Source organism: Chenopodium quinoa, unplaced genomic scaffold (genome assembly GCF_001683475.1).
Source record: "Chenopodium quinoa cultivar QQ74 unplaced genomic scaffold, ASM168347v1, whole genome shotgun sequence".
In the NCBI taxonomy this organism is placed as follows: Eukaryota; Viridiplantae; Streptophyta; class Magnoliopsida; order Caryophyllales; family Amaranthaceae; genus Chenopodium; species Chenopodium quinoa.
The window spans coordinates 2,981,803-3,006,977 of NW_018742720.1; the positions used below are offsets into that span (position 1 = coordinate 2,981,803).

General features: G+C 33.2%; 3 protein-coding genes across 4 annotated transcripts; 2 read left to right on the forward strand and 1 right to left on the reverse strand.

The window, feature by feature from the left end:
- The first annotated feature begins 325 nt into the window (after positions 1–325).
- LOC110723205 (two-component response regulator ARR17-like) lies at positions 326–5,254 on the forward strand. The gene is made up of 5 exons (XM_021902546.1): positions 326–944; positions 4,116–4,195; positions 4,310–4,387; positions 4,695–4,765; positions 4,861–5,254. The coding sequence occupies exons 1-5, from the start codon at positions 803–805 to the stop codon at positions 4,955–4,957; spliced, it is 468 nt and encodes a 155-aa protein (XP_021758238.1). The 5' UTR covers positions 326–802; the 3' UTR covers positions 4,958–5,254.
- A 5,678-nt stretch (positions 5,255–10,932) lies between these two features.
- LOC110723206 (glycerol-3-phosphate dehydrogenase [NAD(+)] 2, chloroplastic-like) lies at positions 10,933–16,351 on the forward strand. 2 transcript variants are annotated; one of them, XM_021902547.1, is made up of 9 exons: positions 10,944–11,655; positions 12,601–12,737; positions 12,821–12,926; positions 13,085–13,286; positions 13,389–13,476; positions 14,052–14,199; positions 14,687–14,836; positions 14,922–15,071; positions 16,036–16,351. In XM_021902547.1, the coding sequence occupies exons 1-9, from the start codon at positions 11,272–11,274 to the stop codon at positions 16,048–16,050; spliced, it is 1,380 nt and encodes a 459-aa protein (XP_021758239.1). In that variant the 5' UTR covers positions 10,944–11,271; the 3' UTR covers positions 16,051–16,351. The 2 variants fall into 2 exon arrangements, with proteins under 2 accessions (XP_021758240.1, XP_021758239.1); XM_021902548.1 differs by lacking the exons at positions 14,922–15,071; positions 16,036–16,351 and having other exon boundaries at positions 10,933–11,655; positions 14,636–14,777.
- Positions 16,352–16,716: 365 nt separating this feature from the next.
- Positions 16,717–25,021, reverse strand: LOC110723208 (protein RETICULATA-RELATED 1, chloroplastic-like). Its single transcript, XM_021902549.1, has 8 exons — positions 24,359–25,021; positions 22,621–23,140; positions 22,123–22,221; positions 21,241–21,461; positions 20,722–20,791; positions 20,096–20,175; positions 19,202–19,266; positions 16,717–18,012 (listed from the first exon to the last, which is right to left on the reverse strand). Exons 2-8 carry the CDS (start codon positions 23,122–23,124, stop codon positions 17,819–17,821), a joined length of 1,233 nt encoding a protein of 410 aa, XP_021758241.1. The 5' UTR covers positions 23,125–23,140; positions 24,359–25,021; the 3' UTR covers positions 16,717–17,818.
- Positions 25,022–25,175: the final 154 nt, after the last annotated feature.

Below are 25,175 nucleotides of genomic sequence, written 5' to 3' on the forward strand. Positions count from 1 at the left end.
CTCATCAATATTACAGGGTTAATTGGTCAATATTAAATTTTAGGATTTTTTATTTTTATTTTTTTTATATAAATGATCACACGACGTGGCTAACCACACGCAAGACCTACCGTAATAATAACAACTACTCCGTACTCTCCTCTGTTTTATTCTACACTACCCAAAAGCTCAAAATAAAGGGAATTTAACCCAAAATCGGAAGGAGTATAGAAACATAAAAAGTACAATTATTACCGAGTACTTTTCAAAGTAAACGTAGACATGGTTATACTTTAAATAGGTACACTTGCTAGGTTCTTGGGAAACATACAAAAAAGACTAAAAAAAAAAGAAACCAAAAAATTGACATGATATAAAGTGTCAAAACAAAACAGATGAAGTGAACCAACTTTTTGGAGGGAAGAAATAGAGAGATTTGGAATTGCAGTAACAAGATCCTAGAGAGAGAAAATATTATTATATCATGATATATTCATATATATATGCATGCTATAAAAATTAAAAAAAAAAAAAAAAAACACTGCAAATAAATCAAGGGATTATCCCAAAAATGATCACAATATATCATTGAAATTCTCCTCCAGATTTTATCCTATTGTCATGTTTTCATAGTATCTTCTTTTCTCTCTCTTCATTTTTCTTGTTTATATCTTCATTTTTGTCAAAACTACATTTATTGCTATCTTAGGTACGTAATTTAATTTCTTATAACATAAAAAGAAGTGTTTTTTTTATTTATTATTTGGGGGTGTTATTGTTAAGGTTATTTTTAGAGAGAGAAAGGGTAGAGAGAGAAAGAGAGATGGATAGTGAAGATCAAGAGACATCCTCTTCAACTTCTTCTTGTTCATCTTATGAAGATCAACCTCATGTACTTGCCGTGGATGATAATGTCATTGACCGTAAACTTATCGAAAGGTTGCTCAAGACCTCGTCTTGTAAAGGTAAATACTATATACTTCCCCCGTTTTTATTTACTTGTATATGACGAGTACCATATATGAATAATTGTGGATTTGCAAAGATAAATTGATAATGTTATTCATTTGACTGTATTATGTTTTTTTTGTACTTTTTTGAAACTGATTTTCTATGTAACTGCATTAATTTAAATTGAGGTTTATTTTTTGCACTTCATTATTATGTAATTTATGTTAGTTTTGTTTTGTAAATTATTTTTATTTTATTTTATTTGTGGAAGGAGAAACTAGGAAATGAAATTGTTGTGAGTTTTATTTTAAATTAATCTTAGCTGCTTGTTAGGATTTGGCACGGATATTGAGGAAAGATAATCGGAGTGAAATATTTGCATGTTGTTAAAATAAAAATTATGAGTAGAAGATAAATTAGGGGAATTTGTTAGAGAAATTGTTGGAAAAAGAAAAGGCTTAGGTACGATTTAATAGAGAATAAGTTAAAAAAAAAAACAAACGTGAGAAGGATTATGGTATATGAGTAAAATGGGGTATATGAGCAAGATGGCTCATTTTAAGTGGAAATTGGGGTTCGAATAAACTTGAATGTACTCGTGCTAATACACATACCATTTATCCTGCTTGTAAAGAAATTTAATTTTCAGCAATTAGTTGAATCTATTTTGTCTTTTCATTTTTGGTAAAAGTAGATGGTTAATAGAGTATAATCTATTTGAAAAGGACATAATTTACCTTTTCTTTTTTATAATTGCACAATTCTTTAAGGATTTATATTTTGGAGAGTTGTAGCTAAAAGTTATAAAAATAGTTAAATTGTGTTTTATTTTATACGCTCCACAAAATAAGATAGTACTATTTCGTATGTATTAACAATTTACAATCTTATCTTATCTTTTATTACGCTTCCTCAATTTATACGTTTTTGGGTCGTGGTAATAAATGATTTGTTAGGGTAAACACGAGTAAATTATTTGTTTTTTCATGCATATATATGATAATAAGAATGACAACCTAGCTATATGCTAGCAAACTGACTTCTCAATGTAAGGTTTATATAAAGCGACGTCGTTTTGGTTGTTTATGCTTTGACTTTAGACTTTTTCAACAGTTTTCATCATTAATTTGATTGTTGTAGGTTTTTATTTTGACTTTCATTAATATTATAATTAAGTTATATCACTAAGCTATGGAATACTAATAACTAATTAACATGAAAGCCTTAGTAGTTAATTAATATTCTATTAATTTTATAATTGAAGATTAAGATTTTATGAGAATGTTTGGGAAATTGAATATTTCTTAAGAAAGGATCACTAAGGAATAAACCTTTTTATGCTCTTTTCACTTGGCAAAGTGTCTTACATGTTCTTGATAGTTGCATGTACTAATTTTGAATTAATTAATCTTGGTTTAATTTTTAATGATTATGTTATGGATATACTATTTGCTAAATCAAACTTGTTTCTTTAAAATTGTAGTAATGTGTTGTCAATTTTGGGACATATTTTGTGTTTCTAAAATCCAATCCGTCACATAATATGTTTTGGGATTTGATTGGAATAATTAAATTCATTATTAATGTTAAATTAATCTCATTTTAATATCATTTCTACTATTAGGTCGTTACCTTTTTGGTTGAATTGTCTATGTTATGGCGTATACTTGCTATATTGACCTTTACAACAAATTTTTATAGTAATTAGGATTTAAATTATGTGTCTTACTTCCTTTATTTAGAAATTGTTGCATTGTTTTAAGTTTCATTTTTTTGATGCAAGACCAATCCAATAATAAACATTTCGTATAAATAACTTTTAATTATATGTAATAGGATAGGTGTTAAAGTTAATACTACAGCGTATAAAAATATTACTATTTCTAAGTGGATGCAGCATTATGAAACGTGGTTATACCAATGTAAAAGAAAAGTGTTGCGATAATTATGAAACGGAGAAAGTAGTACTCCATATAAAAACAAAGAAATAATACGTGAATTAATGATATTGAAATTAAATTAGAATAGTAACTTAAAATTAAAAATGTGATAATAAAATGGGGATGAATCTTTGAATTGTCCACTTCCTCCTCTTGGGAGGGGTGCGGATAAAAATGTCAGAAGGTAAATAAAATAACAGGAATTTTTTTTTTTTTGAAATAAGTCCTAAAGGACATTAAATTTCATTAATAATAGCCATACGACATCTACAATTGACAATTAACGATAATGAAAACAAATTTAGCAAAATCAAACAAGAATTAATCGGGGAAGGGCTAAGAATCCAAATACATAAATATAACAATTCGGCACATTCTCGGTTCGTTGTCTCATACAACTTTTTGAGTGGATCCGTCGCCGCTTCGCAATTTTGTGAGAAAGAAAATTCTTGTGTTGATTTCGTAACCCGAATCCGAGCCATAATCAATAGTAGCCCTGCACAACCAGAGACCAAATTAAACACAAATAAAACCTTGTCTTTCGAAGGAGTCCGAAAAACCTTGTCTTTCGAAGGAGATCGAAAAACCTTGTCTTTCGAAGGAGATAAACCCTTTCTTTCGAGGGAGACATTATTGTAACCTAGAACAAATTAAAAAACTTGAAAGAAAATAAAATTTGGGGCTTTCCACCGGTGAAATCCGATGGAAGCCCCTTCAAAATTGACAATGGAGGTTAAAGTTTAGGAGAGAGAATAGAGAAAGGAGGCTAGGGTTTTTTTAATTAGAGCTTTATTATAACAGGAAATTTTTTGTTTTCCACGTGTTTTTTATTTTTTACCTGTTGAAAAAAAACACAAAGAACACCTTATTTTAGGATTGTATATTAACATTAGGATCCCTCCTTCCGAGTTTATTCCGTACTACTTTGTAACTGTATTACTACTAATAACATTAGGATCTCCTCCTCACAAGTCGAATTGTCAATTACTCGTAAAAGATATTACTCCGTAACATACTATTGTACAAAGAAATGACATAATAATGAAAAAGTAATTAGTGAACAAACGCGAAAGTGAGTGTAGATGTGTGATTATTAGGAAAAAAATCCGATCATGTTAAGGACACTTGTTAAGCTTCAACTATATTATATGGACTAAACATAATCTAACTTTGTTTTAGTCATAATTATAAAGAAATTAAATTGATAATGTAAGATAATACGGTGTTTTACTTAATTTGCTTCAGTAACTACAGCTGAGAATGCAATGAGTGCATTGGAGTACTTAGGAATTGGAGAAGACCAACAGAACACCTCCACCTCCAAGGCAAGCTATTATTATGTTCATTAATTTTAATTAGAACCATTAACACTTATAATATAGTATTAATAATATAGTATAATGTTTGATTAATGAATATAATGATATGAATTTGGACAGGCTTCCAAAGTTAATTTGGTACTCACAGATTACTGCATGCCTGGAATGACTGGCTATGATTTGCTTAAGAAGATTAAGGTAACATCTTAATTCTTACCTGTATGTAATGTATTGCTGTAATTCGCAAAAACTTATTTGACTTTATTAGAACTTACTTGAAAAATTTGTGTTTTGAATACAAATTTTTGACTTGAAACTCGAAAAACTGAATTTTATTATGTAAAGTTGTGTTCGACACTTTAACAACTATAAAAATGAACCTTCTTAACAACATATCTTGCTCCGCCACTGGACTTATACTTTAACGGTTTGAAACAGACTTGAGTCACTAACCAATTATTAATGCATGGCTCTAAGAGTATGTACTTCCATGTTCTTTGTGCAGGAATCCTCACAATTGAAGGAAGTGCCCGTTGTGATAATGTCCTCTGAGAATGTCCCAACAAGAATTAACAAGTAACTAATTTTACATTTGCAAATTCCTAAATACTTTGAAATTTGTTCAATTTATTTGTTGTTGTTATAATGTAACTATGTTAATTTTTGTTTAGGTGCTTGGAAGAGGGTGCACATATGTTCATGTTAAAGCCACTTAAACTATCGGACATCAAGAAATTGAGGTGCCAAGTTATGAAACGCAGACACTAAGCATATGGGATGTTCAAGTTAATGCAAGATATTATGTTGATACTAAGAAAAAAATTAAAGGTGGAAAAAGAAAGGGAGGGTATAGTAGCATGGACGACATAGGAAGAAGTTAATTACCCGTGTTGGAAATTTTGTTTTGGGGATCGTCTAACTTTTGCTTTTGAAAATGACAATTTGAATACTCGGAATTACTATGATATCACTTTCCTTAACCCATTTTTGTTGTGTTTTCTTTTATAGTTTAGTTCTTTTTTTAATAGTTTAGGCCATTGTTATTAAACTTTTCAAATTTTCAAAGGGCACTTTTAAAAATTTCTTTGAGATTTAATTTTGGCAGCTTATTACATCAATATCTTTCACTTCACAACATAGATTTAAACCTTTTCGATCGCAAAGCTGACCTTTATGTCAATTTTTTTGTCAATAATACGACAAGCATATCAAAACTAGGAACCAACATTAGAATAACACACATGAATACATGATAAGTAGGGGTGTCAATTCGGTTAAACAGTTCGGGTTTGGGTTGGGTTTATCAGTTTCGGGTTATAACGGGTCGGTTTATAACGGATTGAAATAATAAGCGGGTCGGTTTGGGTCGGTTTTGAAAATTATCGGGTCAGTTCGGTTTGGTTTTTTTAATTGCAGTTTCTATTCGGATCGGGTCCTTATCAAGTCGAGTTCTAATCGGTTCGGGTCATAATCAATTTGGGTTGAACTGGGTCAGTTTGAAAACGGGTTTAGCCCATTTAATGTGGGTTTCGGTTAAAAACAGTTCGGGTCTTAATCAGGACGGGTCGCAATTGGTTCGGGTCATAATCAGTTTGGGTTTAACTGGGTCGGTTTGAAAATGGGTTTCGTTCAAAATAGATCGGGTGAAATCGGGTCCAACCATTATTGTTTCGGTTATAATCGGTTTAGATTGAACTTGGTTGGTTTGAAAACGAGTTTACCCAATTTGAAACGGGTTTCTAATCAAAATCATATCGGGTTTAAATTGAGTCGGATGATTATCGAGTCGAATTAGTCAGATAATGGGTAGGAACGAGTCATGTTATAATCAAGTCAAGTCATAAATAAGTTGGGTTTATCGAGTAGTGGGTTGAAACAGATTAGATCATAAACATATTGGGTAACAGGTTGTAAATGACTCAGCCATAACGGGTTACGGGTTTTAAACGGTTTGGTCATAACGGGCTACGGGTCGTAAACGGTTCGGTCACAATGGGTTACGGGTTGGAACGATTTAGGTTTATCGGATTTTTATCGGGTTTTAACAGTTTTCGGTTTAAAACGGGGCGGGTTACTATCGGGTTTAAATGTAATCGGTTTGGGTTGCTTTCAGTTTCGGGTTGTAACGGTTTGGCTTGATAACGGGTCGGGTTAGTAACGGTTTGCACAAATTCGGTTTAGTTCAGTTTCGGTTTGGAAAAAATTGGGTCGGGTCAGTTTTCGATTTCCAAAAAACGGGTTTAAAACAGTTCAGTTCCTTTTCGGATCGGTTCAAAACAGTCGAGTTTAACGGTTCGGGTCAGAAACTGACAGCTCTAATGATAAGTGAAAATCACCACAAACATTGAAAATGATCCAACAAGGTAAGATGTTGGTAACCACTTAGTTATCATCTTTAAAGGCCAAATAATTGCCAATTTCTTTATCTTACAAGATTTCCATTTCATTCAAGAGCAAACAACTTTTGACACCTTGTGAATAGAAATGGCCCATTTTGAAAGAGCGGGCCGCAAAAACTTGGCTAGATTCATTTCTAAGAATTATAGCACATGTTTTTTTAAACCTTTGGAAGCTACTTCACCTTCTATTATGTACCTCCAAAGTTGTTTTGGTATTTGGCAACAATTAAGACTTTATTCTTATTAGTTATACTTATTACTTTGGCTGGTTTATTATAATTGCACCATAAGGATGATGTTTTGGTCTAATGATTAAGGCTGAGGGATTGTGTACAATAAGTCATATGTTCAATCTCTCATCTTTATTTGTAATTTGTATTGTCCTTGTGACTCATTCGTACTTTTTTAAAATGACATGTAATGTAAGAAAAAGGAAAGAAGATTTAACTTGCACCACTAGCGCCATTGAGCGGTTGGAATGTTATAAGACTATACTCACCTTTTTTCTAAGGATAAGGATTGATAGAGGTGAGTAGGGTCATGTAAGAAAAATATTACTCCGTGTAAGGAACAATATGGACTCTTTGTCATAATTCAAACTAGATTAGACAAAATTAAAGATTTAAACAAGTGTTAGTGTGTTACTATAAAACAATTGTGAGCTAAGTACTAAATCTGTTTCATATAAATTACCCGTTTGTTGCAATTAATATAATATGGAGGTAATAGTTTAGTTAGTTTAAGCATTAAGGGGGATACTCAGGAATTTGGATGAAATCTCTTATACATTGTGACCTTTGCATTTGTACCCCTCTCTCTACACTATAAAAACTTACAATACAACAAAAAAAAACTTATATGACAACTAAAAATATTCGCATGGTCTCTTAGAATATATGAAAGTTTGTTGCATTAGAAGAAATGTTGTTGATGTCTGCATTCATCCCATCCAAAGCATCTAATGAGAGGAAAACAAGCAAGAAATAGGCATCTTCTTACAATTCTACTCACCACATAAAAGTGATAGCAACAACTACTCATGGCTGATGCATCTTCATTTAGACTACCCTTTTCATTATCACTAGCAACTACTATTGTGTTTTCATTGCCTTCAATACTCATTACCGTGCTGTCTCACTTGGTAAAACTGCGCAATCAATCAGCAAGATAATATGCACTAATGTATCTTTAGATGAGGAGGAAGTATAAAACATGAATTGTGTGTGGATTGGTGAATTTGTGGCAAGATTTTACCCAACTAAACTAGTTTATCATCCACATAATGACCATAATATTATTTTTTTTACTCGTAATTCTTCTTTTGATTCGTCAAATTTATAAATCCCCTAACCAAACATTCATAAATACGTACAAAGTATATGTCCATACTCTAATTCAATATTCCTTTTCCTACAAAACTACAATATCGTCTTCTATATATACACTAACATCCTATACAATATTGATAGAGTATAAAATATATTTCTGGGCCTCAACCATCAGCTTAAACTTTTGGTTGAGTTGGTCCTTAGGTATGGGTGGGCATGTGTTGCATCCACATTTCAAGCCCAGAGGGCCTTTTATGTGAGGAGGAGTGATAAAATATAAAACATATTCCTGAGCCTCAACCATCAGCTTAAACTTTTGGTTGAATTGGTCTTTTAACAAATATAACTCGCTCACATTAAGTTAGAATTTTAAACAATTTGCATTCCACAAGTTTCAAACAAGCTCAACTTAAATTATAAATTTATCCCAATTTCATCTTTTAAATGCCTAAGATAACCCTTAATTGCTTGAAATTTCCTACTATACCTGTGTGAAAGTTTGAAATAATTTCCACTACACCATCAAAATTAACAAACTTTATTTTATAAAAATTTGATGTTTGTTTGCCAAATTACTAATTACATCATCTATTCATAATTCAAGATTTCATACAAAGCAATGTATATTTCAATCAAACTCTTATTGCAAATATTTTACAAAGCACATACATATAATTTCTATACAATTTGATATCTAGTTTATATTGTGGTTAGCTATCTAGATACCTGGAAATTTGCTTGTTAGATATTCAAACATGTACTACTTGTAAGTTGCAACACTTAAATGACCTTATTGCATCTTCTTAGTTATAGTTAATCTTAAACTTAATCTTAAACTCTAGAATTCCGATGAATTTTATTTTTAGAGAGAAGAATATATAAGCAATCAAAATTGTTCATTGGTCATATAAAATGTTAACTAGAATGATTGCTCATATAAACCAATAACGACTTGGTGTATAGTAGATGCCAATTAAATGATCACTTGCGTGGACTATAGTAAGGATTAAAATTCATAAGCGTCATTATTGACGTTTTCATGTTTAATTTGTCTCCTAAGCATGCAGTCTATATATGTAATTAAGCTTTATGGTGGAATTATAAATTAGGTTTCAAATCATTTATAGCTCTTTTTGCTTTGGTGAAGACTGAAGAGTGACAAAATCTAATGTGCCAGTCGTTATAATTATAAATTTATAAGTCATTAAAAGTAAATATTCTAGTTTAATTTTCATCGTTGGCCTCTAAAGCAAAGTAAAAACTAATTACCACCACATATATATATATATTTAGATCCTTTATTATATATACCAGGATGTACCTAAAAATAAATACCCTACAAGGATATTGCTCGCAATTATACCTAACATAACAATGAATAAAACTCAGCTCAAATTACGTAGCACAACTCATCCCACCCAAGTCCCAAGTCCCAATCCTATAGAGGAAGGGTTTAATTAATTCTCACGAGGAACATGGAAAATATTATGGGTTAGTTTTGGTTGCGGGCTTGTTGCATTAGATACCAAAAGAAAAGAAAAGAAAAGAAAAAACTCTAAATTGTATTGGGTTACCTTTCCTATAAGCACATGAGTGAACGGAGTAGTAATCCCAAGTAGTAATTCTTGTATCCCTATTCCCTAAATTAAGAATAGTCCTTGAACATTATCAACACTGACAAGTTTAGAGTTATCCGATTATATTACTTTTCGCTTTGTTTGGTGATCAATTGCTTGATTTACTAACAGTAGCTATATATTTGCATTGTAATTTAATTACTCCGTAGTTAGTAAAAGTGTTACTTTTTTTTTTTTTTTTTTTTTTTTTTTTTTTTTTTGAAGGAAGTAAAAGTGTTACTATATCATAGGTATATGGTAAAAATAGTTACAACTTTTTTTTTTTTTTTTTTTTTTTTTTTTTTTTTAAGGAATAGTTACAAGTCTTACAACTATTTATTTACAAATGATTAATAAACTTTTTAGCAATATAATCAAAAGCAAGTTAGAAATACTTGCTCTTGCCATCCTTTTCACTTTGTTGGAGTTGGAAGATTTGCTTTAAGCCAATTGAAATCAAATATAAAGTAGTAGTATGTTACAAAATATTATTACTTTATTTTAGCTCAATAGTTAATACATGTGTAGAATACTCTCTCTAAGGGTCTGTAATCATTGACTGAAATGAGGTGAATTGAACTGAACTGAATTGAACCGAGCCGAGCAGAATAAGAGCTGATTTATAAGAGAAGGAAATTAGGAGCTGAACTGAACTAAACTGAAAATAATCTAATGAGAATAGGGTCTAACTATGTAATTTAGGGCCTGTTCCGATTGATTGAACTTAACTGAACCGAACTGAACTGAACTGAACTGAACTTATTAATTAGTGATTTTTAACTACGGATTAGTGATCTTTGATTATTTATTGATTATTTATTACTATACATATGTGTATATACAAATGTACATATTAAAATATTTACGAAAAATATACTATATAATTATAAAATTTATGGAAAATATATTAAAAACTTGAAACCTCTAAACATTTTAAACACATATACTATTTAATTTAAAAATAAAATAGTATTATGACAAAAGAATACAAAACACTTACATGTATCTAACCCATTTGAACAATGAATTGTATCAATATTATTATTATTATTATTATTATTGATTGATTATTATTATTATTATTGTTATTATTATTATTATTGTTATTATTATTATTTATTGATGATTATTATTATTATTATTTATTGATTATTATTATTAGTATTATTATTTCAATTATTATTATTATTTATTGATGATTATGATGATTATTATTATTTATTACTTATTGATTATTATTATTATTGTTGTTGTTGTTGTTGTCGTCGTCGTCGTTGTAATAAGAGCTTAAAAGAATGAAATTTGGTTTTATATCATTAGCAATATCATTAAACATAAATTAAGAGCTGAGCTGAGCTGAGTTGAAATGAACTGAAACGGAAGAGAACGGACCCTTAATTTAGGTAAATTGTTAATTGGGCAAGTTTAAATCGAACAATCCAATTGACAAAAACGCACCGCAATATAGGAGTAGGTAATTACTAAAATAGCCTTCCTCATTTCAGTCATTTGATTTTTGATTGGTGAATGGTGAATGAACCTCCACAAAATTGAACTAAACGTGAGCAAAACCACACTCCTCTCTTGTGTGGGGGAAGGAAGAACAACGGGTTCAATTCTCCATTAAACTTCCATTGATACAAAATTACAAATAAATACAAACAAATCTTCAAACAAGAACAATTAATCCTTCAAAAAAACAAAAAACAAGAACAATTTAGACAACAAAAAAGGAAAAAATGGCAGCAATTTCAGAACTCAAAATTTTCTCACCAATCTTCAACAATTCAAACACTCAAACTCAGTATTGTAATTTTCATTACACCCTCAAATTCCAAACTGAAAATTTCCACTCAAAAACCCCATTTTTCAGAAGCTCAAATCTTGTTTCAAGAACCCAACAATGGCGGCCATGTTTGGTTGCAGAAGTTGTGGATTCCCCACCTTCTGATGATTCTGAACAAAACCCAGATGAAGAAACTGCTTCTACTGCTGCTGCTGTTGCTGCTGAAGAGAAGAAAGATCGAAGAAAGGCAGTCAAAATTGCTTGGGAGAAGCTTGTTCGTTGGTCTCGTTCTTTGCGTTCTAAGTCTAAACCTGATGTTCTTCAACGCACTAAAAAGGTTCTTTTAATAATTTTTTAGGGTTAATTTGTTGTATTTTATTTATTGATGTATTTATTTGCATTGGTAATGTTCAGTTTTTGAATTGGGGTTGAAGGTTTATATTAGAGGTAGCAATTTGTGGGTTTGATTTGGTTAATGATATGATGCAAAGATTACTGTAGTTGATGATTTTTGTGGGGAAGTTCTGTCCTGTTTTGTAATCTTGGTTGACTTTATGGTGATTTTTACTTTTGGGTGTATAAGTAGTCGCAAAGGACAATTATGTAGACGAGATTAATCCGAGGTCTTGGTATGGGTTGTACTAGCTCAAAGACTTTAACCAACTGAGTTAGAATTTCATTTGTTTCCTTCAATAAGGTTCATAAGAGTAGTGGTATAGTTACCTAGTTTTCTCGAGTAGTTTTTGGAGATGGTCTTATATATTTACTTGATTTGTCAGCAGTATTGCTGAATACCAGATTTCATAGTTTTTTGTTAAGTAAATTGTCCTATTGAAAATATTTTTATTCATAAGACCAGGTATTTTGTTTCCACATGGTTATTTGGCATCTTGCTTTGAAATAATACTACTATATTAACTTGGGACACATCTCATGGTTATTCCACACCTGATGATTATTTCTAAAACCATTATTATGTAAGTTGAAGCTTGGATGAGTTCAATTAACTTGATTATTGTATATAAAGAAAATTTTCGTCGTGGCAACAATTGATATCATCTCCTCCTCAGTTACTCTAAACCATTGGTTTTTTCCTTGTAGTCTGACTTGTATTTAAAGTGCTAATCAGTCGGGGTTTGTTTATTTTGCATGTTGGTGATGTCAAAGATTATACTATGCATATGTGGTTGATTCTTGTCAACAACTTTCTTTTGTTTGGACTCACTTGCAATCTATGCTGTTGTTCCTTATTACTTATAATTTAGTATTTCCTTATATATAGGTAGTGGTGCTTGGAGGTGGCTCATTTGGTACAGCTATGGCAGCTCATGTTGCTAATAGAAAAGCAGAAATGGAAGTCAGTATGCTCGTACGTGATCCTCATGTTTGTCAATCTATTAATCAAAACCATCTCAATTGGTAAAGCCTTGACTTGATTCGCTCAAAGACTTGGCTCTCCACAGGAGTATTTTGTACTCAACCTTTTCATTGTTTCATTGCAGTAAATACTTTCCAAATCATAAGCTACCAAAAAATCTTATTGCCACAACTGATGCTAAGTCTGCTCTGCAAGGTGCTGATTTCTGCCTCCATGCTGTGCCAGTGCAGGTTTCCAATCTTTTATCCATTAGTTTGTTATGGCCTCTTTTTCTCATTAAACTTATATGCTGTGTTTATTTGTGTTCGATTGAAGAGTGAGAATGCATGGTTCTATTTCTGCTGTGTACATGTGGCCTAATCAGCTTTTGTATTTCAATCTTTTGCAGTTTACTGCTGCTTTTCTTGAAAGCATTGTAGATTATGTTGATCCCGGCTTGCCATTCATTTCACTTAGCAAAGGTTTGGAGCTTAACACACTACGGATGATGTCTCAAATCATTCCACAGGCATTGAAAAATCCTCGCCAACCTTTTGTTGCGTTATCAGGGCCTTCATTTGCATTGGAATTGATGAGCAAACTGCCAACAGGTCCCTTGTGTTTCTGACAAAAAGTGTTAGCATATCAAGTTGCTTCAATCATGTCATTTTTTATCCATACTTTTCCACTTATGCTTAATTTTAATCTTACAGCCCTGGTAGTTGCTTCAAGGGACAAGAAATTGGCGAATCAAGTTCAGCAGCTTCTAGCTTCTGAAAGGCTAAGAATCAACACTTCAAGGTATATCTCGCCCTTTTATAAGAAACTGCAATAAGAGGCCAAACGGGAATCTATTACTTCCTCCGTTACACTAAAATTGCAACACTTTGACAAAAAATGTGAGAGCTTTTGTGAAATGGAGGAAGTATTAAATTTCAGCAACCCCCCCTTCCCCACCACCCCCCCCCCCCCCCAAAACCTCATTTAATTTAGTTCAAGTTGAAATGTAGTATGTAGCATAGTAGCATACTATGGTAGTCATTGTAGATTTTCATGATTAGCAAGGTTTAAGCAAAATTGACAATGTTTTATCATTTCTTACGTTATCTTATAAATTAGTGTTTGCATACTTCAATGAAGCTTCTCATCCCAAATATATATTGCTCCTTTTGCAATTTGTTATTCATATTGTGGCAAAGTCACATATTCCAGAGGGAAAATATTTTGGGACTGAGAAAGTATGATGAAGTTGCAAAGGTAATGGTGATATGGATCTTGGTCTTTTATAGATCTGTGGTTATAGAGATTTGCTATATCTTGTATTCTCGCTTCTCAGCTTGCTTACCTTACTCAACTCATAAGCTCTGATGCTTCAGTGATGTTACAGGGGTTGAAATTGCTGGAGCACTGAAAAATGTTCTGGCTATTGCAGCTGGAATTGTGGAGGGGATGGATCTTGGCAATAATTCCATGGCTGCTCTTGTTGCTCAAGGTTGCTCAGAAATTCGTTGGTTAGCTAAAAAGGTATAGAGTCGTTGAGTTCTTTTCATTTTCCGTTTTATATTTAAGATGTCCATGTTTCTCTGGAAATATGGTAGTTTTAAAATGAAAATGAATGTTGCAAGTTTTAGCACTAGCTGCTGTGAATACAGATAGCAACTTTTACTTCACTCACAAAATGTGCCAGTTGATCCTTAAATAGTTTTATTTTGTTCCTCGTATCCTGCCTCTATTGGCCTTTTCTCCAACGTGGATGGAGAGGAAATCTTTAATTTATGGTAGTTTGTAACCGAAACAAGCTGGCATATTCAAGCACTTGTAGCTATAAATTTGTATAAAACGCATACTTTTAAATCAAGAATTGTGCCATATGCTCCTGGAAAAAAATGGTTTTGATACTTCCTCATGCCCTGACCCTGCTTTGGTTCTCTCTCTTTTCTTGGATGATGTGGCTTGACAGGGCAATGCATCCAATCCTCAACTTACGCTCCTTTCATCTTCTGCAATGTAGATGGGTGCCAAGTCTGCAACGCTTACAGGGCTATCAGGAACGGGAGACATTATGCTTACATGCTTTGTTAAACTTTCAAGAAATAGGACAGTTGGAGTTCGTCTTGGGTCAGGGGAGAGACTTGAAGATATACTGAGCTCAATGAATCAGGTGCGAAACCAGCATCTTCTGCTATGTCTTTTCAATAATTTTGTGCATTTTGATTCTCATCCTTGAAGAATCTTCCATTATTCAGGTTGCTGAAGGTGTTGCTACAGCTGGAGCTGTCATTGCTTTGGCCCAAAAATATAAAGTTAAGATGCCAGTTTTGACAGCAGTAGCCAGAATAATCGACAATGAGTTGACTCCTCAAGCAGCTGTTCTTGAACTGATGAATCTACCTCAGGTAACTGAACATTTTATTTATATTACCATTTGTATCTACCTCAGCTGTTCTTGCTCTCTCTGCGCTATGACTCTGAAATACAAGTTGTATCTATATGGGAAACCAGAAAAGCATTAATGAGATATATATCAGTCACCAAAGTTGATCAGTGCAAATCCAAATTTTTGAAAATCAAATCATTTATGATTTTGATGCTTGACTTAGTAATACTCAGTATTAAAAGATGCAAAGTCTAGGGAACACCTTTGGGAGTAAAATTAGATTGGACTTCAGTTTGATTGTAATTTGATGAAGGAAATGTGATTTCATTGTTTAGCTAGCTTTTTCTGGGAGGGCCTCATCATGATTAAGGGGTCGTTTGGTTGACATGAGAAACAAATTTTCATAGGAAGTTGTATTTCATGGGAAATTAATCCCCTAATGAAAGTCCTAGGAATTTCCATAATTTGTTTTAGTTGGCAATGTGGGAATTATAAATTCCCATGAATATCAATTGACCGGGGGGGGGGGGGGGGGGGGGGGGGGCTAGGGAATTTACTTCCCATGTTGTGTGGGAATTTACTTCCCATGTTGTGTGGGAAGTTGAAATTCCCATGAATTCCTCCATTAATAGTCTCTTTTCAGAGGCTCCTATCCTTGTTGGAGATGTGCAACTTTACCATATGTAAGTTCAAATTTTGAGGGGATGGAACTTGGGAGTCATAGGACAATGTGACAACTAGTTCTAAGCAGAGGGAGTTAAGTCATCCTGTATTTCTGATAGAGGAGCTCATTGCTTGCGACGCATCTCATAGTCTCATGTGAACTTGCAAGTGAATCTCTCCAAATGACTGAAAAAATTTGAACCTGTCTCCACACTTTCCATCATTTATGGGTTGTGCACCAAAAATAGCAATAAAAATGGCCTACTTTGACTTGCTTTATTGATATGGTCAGTTTTCTTTAACTACTGAGTTCATTGCAGGTCGAGGAAGTATGAAGCCCATGAGCTGATTTTTTTTGGTTGAAGCCTGTTATCTTCCTGGGGCGTAAGAGCATTGTGATTCCATTGTAATTCTGCTCCTTGCTCCAGGATTTTTACTCGTAAGTGCAGTGAACATATTGATACACTTCCAGCTTAATTAGAGAGAAACTCAGGAACCTACGGCAATGTATACATCAAATTTTTAGTAGAAAACATTACAGAGTTTTGTGGTGTTGAACTATCCAATTGTATACTCCATTTATGTATCATTCAAATCAGATATTCTTAAATAATTGCTGCAATGCAATGTTCAATCTTTCGGGTTGGTGTACTGCAAACTGGTTTGTATGTGTTTTTTTCCTGCTTAATATTACTGTACTATTGTGAACAATGCTAGCATCCAGATAAAAATTTAACTGTATGGCTGGCAACTCTTATGTTATTCATGCATGTAATTGTATTTGTATGTAGAAAGAACAATAAAAGACCATGATGTAAATAAAATTTAATCTCATGTACTCGTATTTGTATTCTTTTTTATTGGAATTTTAGTTACAAGAACTAGATTTGCTAGGGGTTGTCCTCAATTATCTTGATTTATTTTTAACCTGACCTAGCTGTAAGTTTGATCCCCTCATCAGAAGTAAAAATTTCAGATTAAAAAAAATACTTTGTACTTCATTTTTTTAGCCGGTTAGCGCATATTATATCATAGTAAGAGTGTCATCAAGTATATACAATGAGACCTCAGTAGGAGCGTGGTTTTCCCAACATTGTTCACAACCAAATGACACTAACCTAGCTAACAAAGTTCCCATCATGGTTAACATGAGACTAGAAAAATGGAAGAAATAACAGAGCTAGAATAGACAATCTTCAGCAATGCTATCAAAAGTGGAAAGGGTGAGGGCATTCTTCAGCTTTGTAATCAGAACCTCAGAGTCAGATTCAAGAATCACTCTTGTAATCATGATCTTTTGCTTTCTTCAAGCCAAAAAAAGCAGCCTTCCTTCAGCAACAAGAGGCTCCCACCGCATTTCACTCTTCTTGCAGCAGCAAGGAGCATCTTTCAGAGCTATCACAAGCAACAGCCCCCAAACCAATCCACCCCTCGTCCTTGGTTGAGGCATCGACACTTATCTTTATAACCCCGGGTGGGGGAGGAGACCACACCACTCTGTCAGAAAACCGAGAGAGCCCCAAATTTATCTTTATACTTCATATTTTAAATTAGACGTAAGAAGACTAAGAACACAGGAGAGTTAAAAAAAAAAAAAAAAGAAATAGAAAAAGAAAAAGAAGCAAATTTGCTGTTTCTGATCAACACTTGCTGCGCACTTAGTTCTCCTGTAGTTGTCAAATGATCCACCAATTACATATCACCAGAATCAAGTAATCTACATTGTTTCCATATAATATTTGGCAACACCTTTTGCTAAGCCGAAATTTTGAAAAAAATGTCTTCAGTTTCTATAGCAATCTAACTCCAAATTGTCAGGTGGTCATCCTTTTCCTTTATTGAATATGGAACAGAAAGATAACATAAAGAACTAGAAAACCTGTCCTGCTTGCTGCTGCTCCTTGTTACAGCACACAGTGGAACGAACATCTTTGAACTGCTTCCTGGCACTACCAAAGGCTGTATATGTGATGCATGAAGAGTTAGGGAAAATGTAACCAAAGTCGGCCAGGGCCTCTGTGATGTGAATACTGCAGCATTGTTGTTCTATGAAAGGACATGGGGGGTGCAAGTGAAGATTTGGCTACAGGACTGAGAATCAAGCTATTGCACACCGCTCAATTTAGCCCAATCCACAAACTGCATACCACCATAGATATTGTTGGCAAATCGCACACCAACTGTGAAAGCCATTGCAACAGACGGAACTTGCTTCGCCAATGGTGATGTTTCAACTACACGCTCCAATCCATTTACAATCTGGTAACGTGTATTAGAGGAGATTGCCAGAAAAACACCTGTTTCCAAAAGCAAACGCAACATTACAGTAGAAAGGACACGATATATTGTCATGAAGGCACAAAATTTTTAATAATTATATCAAACAGTTAAGACATCTAATAAAGCACAACATAAACATTGCAAGTGAAATATTTTTGACATAAGAAGGAAACTATTATGACGAATCAGGATACGCACTGGTTGCTAAAGCATGTCCTACTTGAGAATATAAAAAATCAACCACATTGCCAACTAACACTCAGCATCTTCTGAAGATATTTCAGCTAAACAGTTAAAATTTCAAGTTCAAGTCTTGGTGCATGAAGATGAGAAAAAAGTTATCAATTGGTACAGGCCTGAAATTTACCAGTTTCTCCAATACTAAAAAATCCCCTTTCTTCCTTTAGTTGAAAAAAGTAGCCCACTCAGTTAACTCCAGTACTGGTCATGGGGCAGCAGTGTAGGCCGAGGACAAGAGCTCAATGATCTGAGGAAATTTGAATTAATATCTTGAAACTTGCCACTACATGTCCTTGATGGTGCTAGACTTTCCTAATACATAGAAACCGCTTGATCTCCCAGAATGTCCTTGATGGCAATGGACTTTTAATATATACGGAGACATCTTTCTCACAATTTCTGTTGTTATATATTCTAAGTTCCCATTTTTTTCCCACTAAAATTAATCCATCAAATCTTGAAAGCTTGATAAAATTCTCTATTGGTAGCAGTTTCTCAAAACTAAATGAATACCATGATCAACAAGCAAAGATCATTGACCAAGGTCTATTGTCTTCTTCAAGTTTCAAAATTTGATTTCTAGTAATCCCATATTCCCATCAATTATCAATGAATTGTCTAGCGTTTAATAAGGGAAGAAGTGTGGAACTAGTCTTGGCAAGCTACTTATTGCACCATCTTTGGCCTCAAACTGAACTGTGAATTGAACTTAAAGCCAAAGCTTACGCAAAATATTGTAAGCAAGCACCATCACACTAGATACTGACTTTTGAGCAAATAGGTTTACCAAAACAGTTGCATGATCAAAGCCAAACAAAACAAAAAACAGAAAAGCATGAGATACTAATTTAATGTCAAAATATTGAGCAAAAATAATAAGTATAAAAGGGTGAAATAAGGGTCTATCATAAGAAGACAGTTCTACGTGTTTCACAGCAGTAAAGTTCAAAACATATTCAAACGTACCCCAGAGTGCAGCACTTTTTACAAGTGGCGGAACAGGTACATCATCATCAGACTTCTTAATGTTCCTGTCAAAGCAAAAAAAAAAAAGGTATTAAGCAATTTTAGTTCAGAAATCAAATGTCTTATAACTAAACTAACATGGAAAATACATGTACGTTTACAGGCAATTGACAGTCAGAAACCCCAGAAACATGTCGAAGCGTTAGAATTGACATAGGGGCAGAGGCTGGGGGGGAGGGGGAGGTGGTGGTGGAGAATATGAATTATGAACAAACTTTGTCTGATAATCCAGGAAGAGTGTGCCATCAGACGGCCAGGGAAATTTCTAGCAAGTACAGCTAACTTACAAAAAAGGTTCTATACTCAGCTGCACATTGGCTTTAGAAAATTAAGCAGTCTCTCCAACTCAAATTTGATTTAAACTATAGAAGCACTAGAAGTTTTTCACCATTGCTTCCTAAGTACTTTAAGTCTTTCACTATGCTTTTAAATCTGACTTCATATACATCCAGTCAATGGTAAAACTTATTAGCTACTTAATTTACAAAAGCATTGTCAATTGCAACATTATAGGGTTCCCCAAGGGCTAGATCTCCCAGAACTTAGGAATAATTTGCAGAGCGTATAGAAAAATATTTGGTAAGGTGTGTTAAAAAAAATGAATGTAAAGACTGTAGTTCATCCATAGTTTACTGAACCACATAATTTAATTCTATATTCATCTAACAATAGGGAAACTTGTTATCAACACACCTTACCAAATAATTAAATGGTAACAATAGGTTACAGTCTTTACTTTCTAACTATCATGAAATCAGGGCTGAATGATACAATTACTCAAAACATGATGTGAGATGACAAGCAAAATATAATGCCAGATTCTTAAAAAATTACCGTTTAGCAGTCATTATCATATTCGCAATGCCCTGTCCAACAATTCCACATCCAAATCCAACAGCCCCATATAATACACCCTGCATGTCAAAATTGTAAATTCATATAAAATTATCAATAATGTATTTTCTATCAAATGTGAATTTACAGTTGAATACTTAATGAAACTTCAACCAATCATCATTCACCATAACATTATACTTATTGATCAAATCCTACACTATCTAGACCATTTTCTTAATTAATGCATGGAAAGATGTATGTAACTCTTGTTGGGAGGTTTGAAGAGTCTTTTGGCTCAGGATTTGCTTACAAGAACACCATGCATCCTGAGGGAGCTTGGATGATGGGGAAGGCAAGGATCATTTGTACCCTAAGAATGGGAGCATTACATAAAACGCTAAAAGTTGATATGTTTATTTTCCATCTGTTTTTTCCCTTGTCTTAGAAGCAAAGTTGATATGTTTATCTTAAATTTTTTACGCCTAATAAAACATGTCACAAGAAGGCACATAAACTACATGCATTAAGATAAAGTTGCTCTGTAAGGACATGCAAGCTACTGAGTTATGTGTTATACACTAGCTTTTTCTTAAAAAAATAAACTAATACAAACCAAGTCATACCTTGTAGAAGTATGATGCAATTCTTTGCTTTACTGAAAATCTGCATCCTGGTCTTTCAGCTTCAAAGACGCTGCAATTCCAACATGTAAACGTTTAGTTTCTAAAAACAGTGTACATGCAAACCAAAGAAATAAAACACAGCCGGAGCCCAATAAATCACTTCGTTAGACCAAGGAAGTGCAACTAATATTCGGAATGCTGGTAAGTAAATTAGGGGAGGGATAAGGTAACTAGAGGAAAAATATCTCCAACGAGTGCTAATGAGAAGTCAAGAGGGAGAACTTTCAAAATTACTTTAACGTCTTCATTTTAAACTTGAAATGTTCTTCTAAGAGAAGTGAGTGGCGAAATGCCCTCTCCCTCCTCACTTCTTTACAATCCAAACAAAGTGTTATAGCCTACACACATACTTTCTCACTGAAAATGGATATTGGTCCAAGCACCATGGAGCATCAAAATAGCAAAGAAATATCTAGTATGTCAGAGAAGATTGATCACACCATTTTTAGTTCCAATTACCTGCTAGGTAGGTTACGACAAGCAAGCTGGAAACGTCCCAGTAAACCTCTTGATACTGTCTGTTGCCCAATACGAACATATGGTGCTAACATACCAACCAAGGCTATGTCGACAACCACACCAACTAGAAGATCTGCAGCGTACAACTCAAACTCATTCCAAAAATCCTTCCCCCTTTTTTGAACTTCAGCAAATGTTGCACAACACGAATCTATAACTATCTGCATCATTCAACACAACTAATAAAATACTCAGAGCATTCCAGTGCACAAATCACCATTTTTCACAGCAAAGGAAAATATAGATTCAAGATTATACACATGGCCATGCAAACAATTATTTTGAGCTTAGAAGCACATATATCTCTAACATTATACTTATGAAATTAAACACAATGTACAAAATCAAACAAAGATAAAAAGCTATTAGTGCATTGATTACAAGTCTGTTCAATGTCCATTGCAATTTATAAAGCAATTAGTGTCCCCACCCCAAAAAATTAAAACAATTGGCACATATTAGCCACTATCCGAGATATTTATCCTGTATTTATTCCAAACAGGCATGCTAAGGCTCTATTTAGTTCACCTTATTTTCACTTATTTCAAGTATGATAAATTCATATAAGATAATATATGAGCTAATAAGTGCATATAATAATTCTTCAAAAAAAAAAGTGCATATAATATAAATATACAATGCAAGGGTTAATAAGTTCAAGGTTGATAAATTCAGATTAGATAATTTAAAGGCTAAAAAGTTCAGATAAGATAAGTTAATAATATAAGATAAGTGAAATTCAGGTGAATAGACCACTACCCAATAAATAAAAAATAAAAGTCTCAGTGCTTCTTGGCTCAAAAGAATATATTATCAACGTACCTCAGTCCCAACTTTGAATAAGAATGCAGGATCTGCTATCATTCTATTGCGGAGCATTGAACAATGTCGCATCAGAAAGCCAAGTGGCCAAAATGACCCCTGAGTATCAATACAAACTAAAATATGAATAAATATTCACAACTGGAACCAATTAAAAAAATTATATCTAATTTGACAAGAGCATGAAACCAAAACATCTGTCAAAAATAATATATCCGGTTTCAAGTAATATTATTAGCATCTGTGCAACACATTTTCCTTCATTGCATAAAATTCATCTCTCATGGAATTGAGAGAGCACCAAATTTATAGAGTGACACATATTAACATAAGTTTAGATATTCAATTACAATTCATTATCAAGCAAAATTCATCTATTTCTCTGCCCGTATTAGAATCAAAATAATAATCAATAAAAGTAATAATTTTCATACTTTCAGAGCCCCACTTAGCCAAAAGAAATCAATTCCAAATTAAAAAAAAATGAAAAAACTATACCTGCAACTCTAAGTATCGCATCAGTATAAGTTCTCTTATCCCTGTAGTTTTAGCAGCTTCCAGTATATCCGAGGGAAGAGTTACCCCATGTTTCTCAGTTTCTCGTATCACATCCTCAAATTTCAAAAGTGGACCAAATTCCTTTTCATCCTCATTGTCCCCTTCGCCTTTGCCGCCGCCACCACCACCACCACCACTGCTGCCATCACCTCCATTTTCTGGTGGAAAATTTCCATTACCGTTTCCAGAATCCTCTACAACCCCATTGTCCTCTAAATCAGGCAGTGTTTTAGTAGATTTGTCATTATAGCTTTTCACAAGGAAAACATCAGTATTTCGATTTGACAAGGCCAAATTTGTGACTCTTAGAGCATCTTTGGTTTGAGAAAAACCTATAGCCTTACATTCAAGCACAAAATTGCAAGTCTTATGCCTGTTCAAGTTGGTCTCATTTAATGCAGTGCTGTAGTAGTTTGATAGATTGAATAATGAACCAACCGACATTTCTCCTCAATGAACTCTATCATTTTTGTAACACAACAAAGAAATGAAAGAAAGAAAATTATACATAAATGTAAGAGGATTTTAGAGATATCTAATATATACATAGAATTATCATAAAAAGCCAAAACATTGTTAAATAAATAGCACAAGAATATCTATCATATACGAAGGATGTAACTTGCCATTGATAGTTGAAAAGAGGACAGGATACCAAATGCACGCAACTTTCCTCCAAACAAGTCTAGACCAAAGACCCAAAAAAGAATCTACATCTTCAACAAAGTAAAAGAATCTTTATATACACAACCTGTCCAAAGATACATTTATCACAAGGTGTTTGTAAATTGTAATCCCTCCAATCTTAATATTTCCTCCATCGAGCATCTCCAATCCATTGGAGATTGTCTTTGGTTAATAATAACACATTTTTATCCGATCAACAATCCTTGTTCCTAGTTGTGATGGCTAATTTAGTTGGTAAAGTCTTTCGAGACAATATATAAGACTTGTTATCAAATTCCGCCTATATCAATGTAGAGATGCAAAAAATAATTTCTTATTCGTTATTTCATACTATTGATCGATTCTCACCCAATTACTACACCCTTTTTATGTTTGTGAATAAACAACTCGAACACTATGACTGCATTCAGCTTGTAGTTGAGTAATATTGGATGAAATCACCCCTATTTCAACTCGATTCAATTGATGTGGTGTAGAGTTTACATACTAAAACCACAAACAATGTTACTTAAATAAATTTTAATCTGTTAACTAAACAAAAATAAAATTCCTCTCAAATGTTGAATTCCATACTTTCTTTTCTAAAGTCTAATGGGTTCTTCAAACAAATAATGGGGAAATGTTCGATTTTCAATCATCTCATAAATCTTTAAATCCCAAAATTATAATCTTGAAAAAAGTAGATTAATTTGAAATAAAAAAAAAAAAAAAAAAACACACACACACACACAAGGGGATGCAATTCAACCACTTTGGGCAATTAAAAATCGAATCTTCCACCCAAAAAATATTAATAAAAATAAAAATATATAAATAAATACAAGATCACGAATCTATTGCAATGAATTACAAGAATAAGGGCTCTAACATTCACATTAACACAGAAAAAACTTGGAAAAAAAAAAAAAGCACACATGCATACAAGAAGCAGAAAACAGAATCATAATCACTGAAAAAAAGTAGAATCAAAGAACAAAATTGATAGACTAACCAGTAATTGCGAAGGATCAGAGCATTTAGAAGGGAGAAAATTGATGAATTCGAAAGGAGCAGAGAAAAGGGTGGCAACTGCCAATGGAGGTGAGCACGACCGCGGTTGGAGTATAAGCAGCAGTGCAGCACTGAGGTTTTTGGAATCATTTTTAATTTTTTTCTTTCTTTCTTTATTTATAATAATTTTCATATTTGGTTGGCCACTTGCCATACCGTATATGCGGGGTCACTTATTATGTAATTACTTGGTGGATCAGGGCTTAGGGGTTACTTGGTTGGTAAGAGATTAGTCTCACACTGAAAACGCGCTAATTAACTGAGTAACAACAGAATAAGTAACTCTTGACCGACTGAATAACCTTAAATAAGTAACCCCTGAGTAGGTAACCATGCACGGTGTGGCCAGACATACAGAAAAAACACCGATTTATTTATATGAGAATTTTAATTAATTAGATTCAACTTAGATCATGTTGTTCTCCTTGATATTTTTTTTTTTTTTGGTAATTAAAGAGCCACAAGGACGAAATTATTTGAGCTATCCCTCACTCTCATGTTCTCCTTGATATAAAGCTTCATTCTCGACATTTTCATAAAATTTGGTTAAAAGTTCTTCAATATTATGAAAACTACCGTTAATGAAACTCTTTATATCGTGACCGTTAGATACAATGTGACCGTCATCATATCTTAAGATTTACATCGTAAAAAGTTCTCACGTAAGGGTGATTCTCACCAGAACCTCAAGGCAGTACGTAGGGCATATGTTTATTAATAACTCTAACTACTCATCCAAGATCAATCAATAATTCTAT

Excerpts from the sequence above, each read along its gene's own strand:
- LOC110723205 (XM_021902546.1), top strand. The coding sequence starts at position 803 with ATGGATAGTGAAGATCAAGAGACATCCTCTTCAACTTCTTCTTGTTCA. Across the intron at positions 945-4,115 it reads CAAGACCTCGTCTTGTAAAG|TAACTACAGCTGAGAATGCA; the intron begins GTAAATACTATA and ends AATTTGCTTCAG. Across the intron at positions 4,196-4,309 it reads AGAACACCTCCACCTCCAAG|GCTTCCAAAGTTAATTTGGT; the intron begins GCAAGCTATTAT and ends GAATTTGGACAG.
- LOC110723206 (XM_021902547.1), top strand. The coding sequence starts at position 11,272 with ATGGCAGCAATTTCAGAACTCAAAATTTTCTCACCAATCTTCAACAAT. Across the intron at positions 12,738-12,820 it reads AATCAAAACCATCTCAATTG|TAAATACTTTCCAAATCATA; the intron begins GTAAAGCCTTGA and ends GTTTCATTGCAG. Across the intron at positions 14,837-14,921 it reads TACTGAGCTCAATGAATCAG|GTTGCTGAAGGTGTTGCTAC; the intron begins GTGCGAAACCAG and ends TCCATTATTCAG.
- LOC110723208 (XM_021902549.1), bottom strand. The coding sequence starts at position 23,124 with ATGTCGGTTGGTTCATTATTCAATCTATCAAACTACTACAGCACTGCA. Across the intron at positions 21,462-22,122 it reads TATTCAAAGTTGGGACTGAG|ATAGTTATAGATTCGTGTTG; the intron begins GTACGTTGATAA and ends TGAATGATGCAG. Across the intron at positions 19,267-20,095 it reads ATGATAATGACTGCTAAACG|GAACATTAAGAAGTCTGATG; the intron begins GTAATTTTTTAA and ends TTGCTTTGACAG.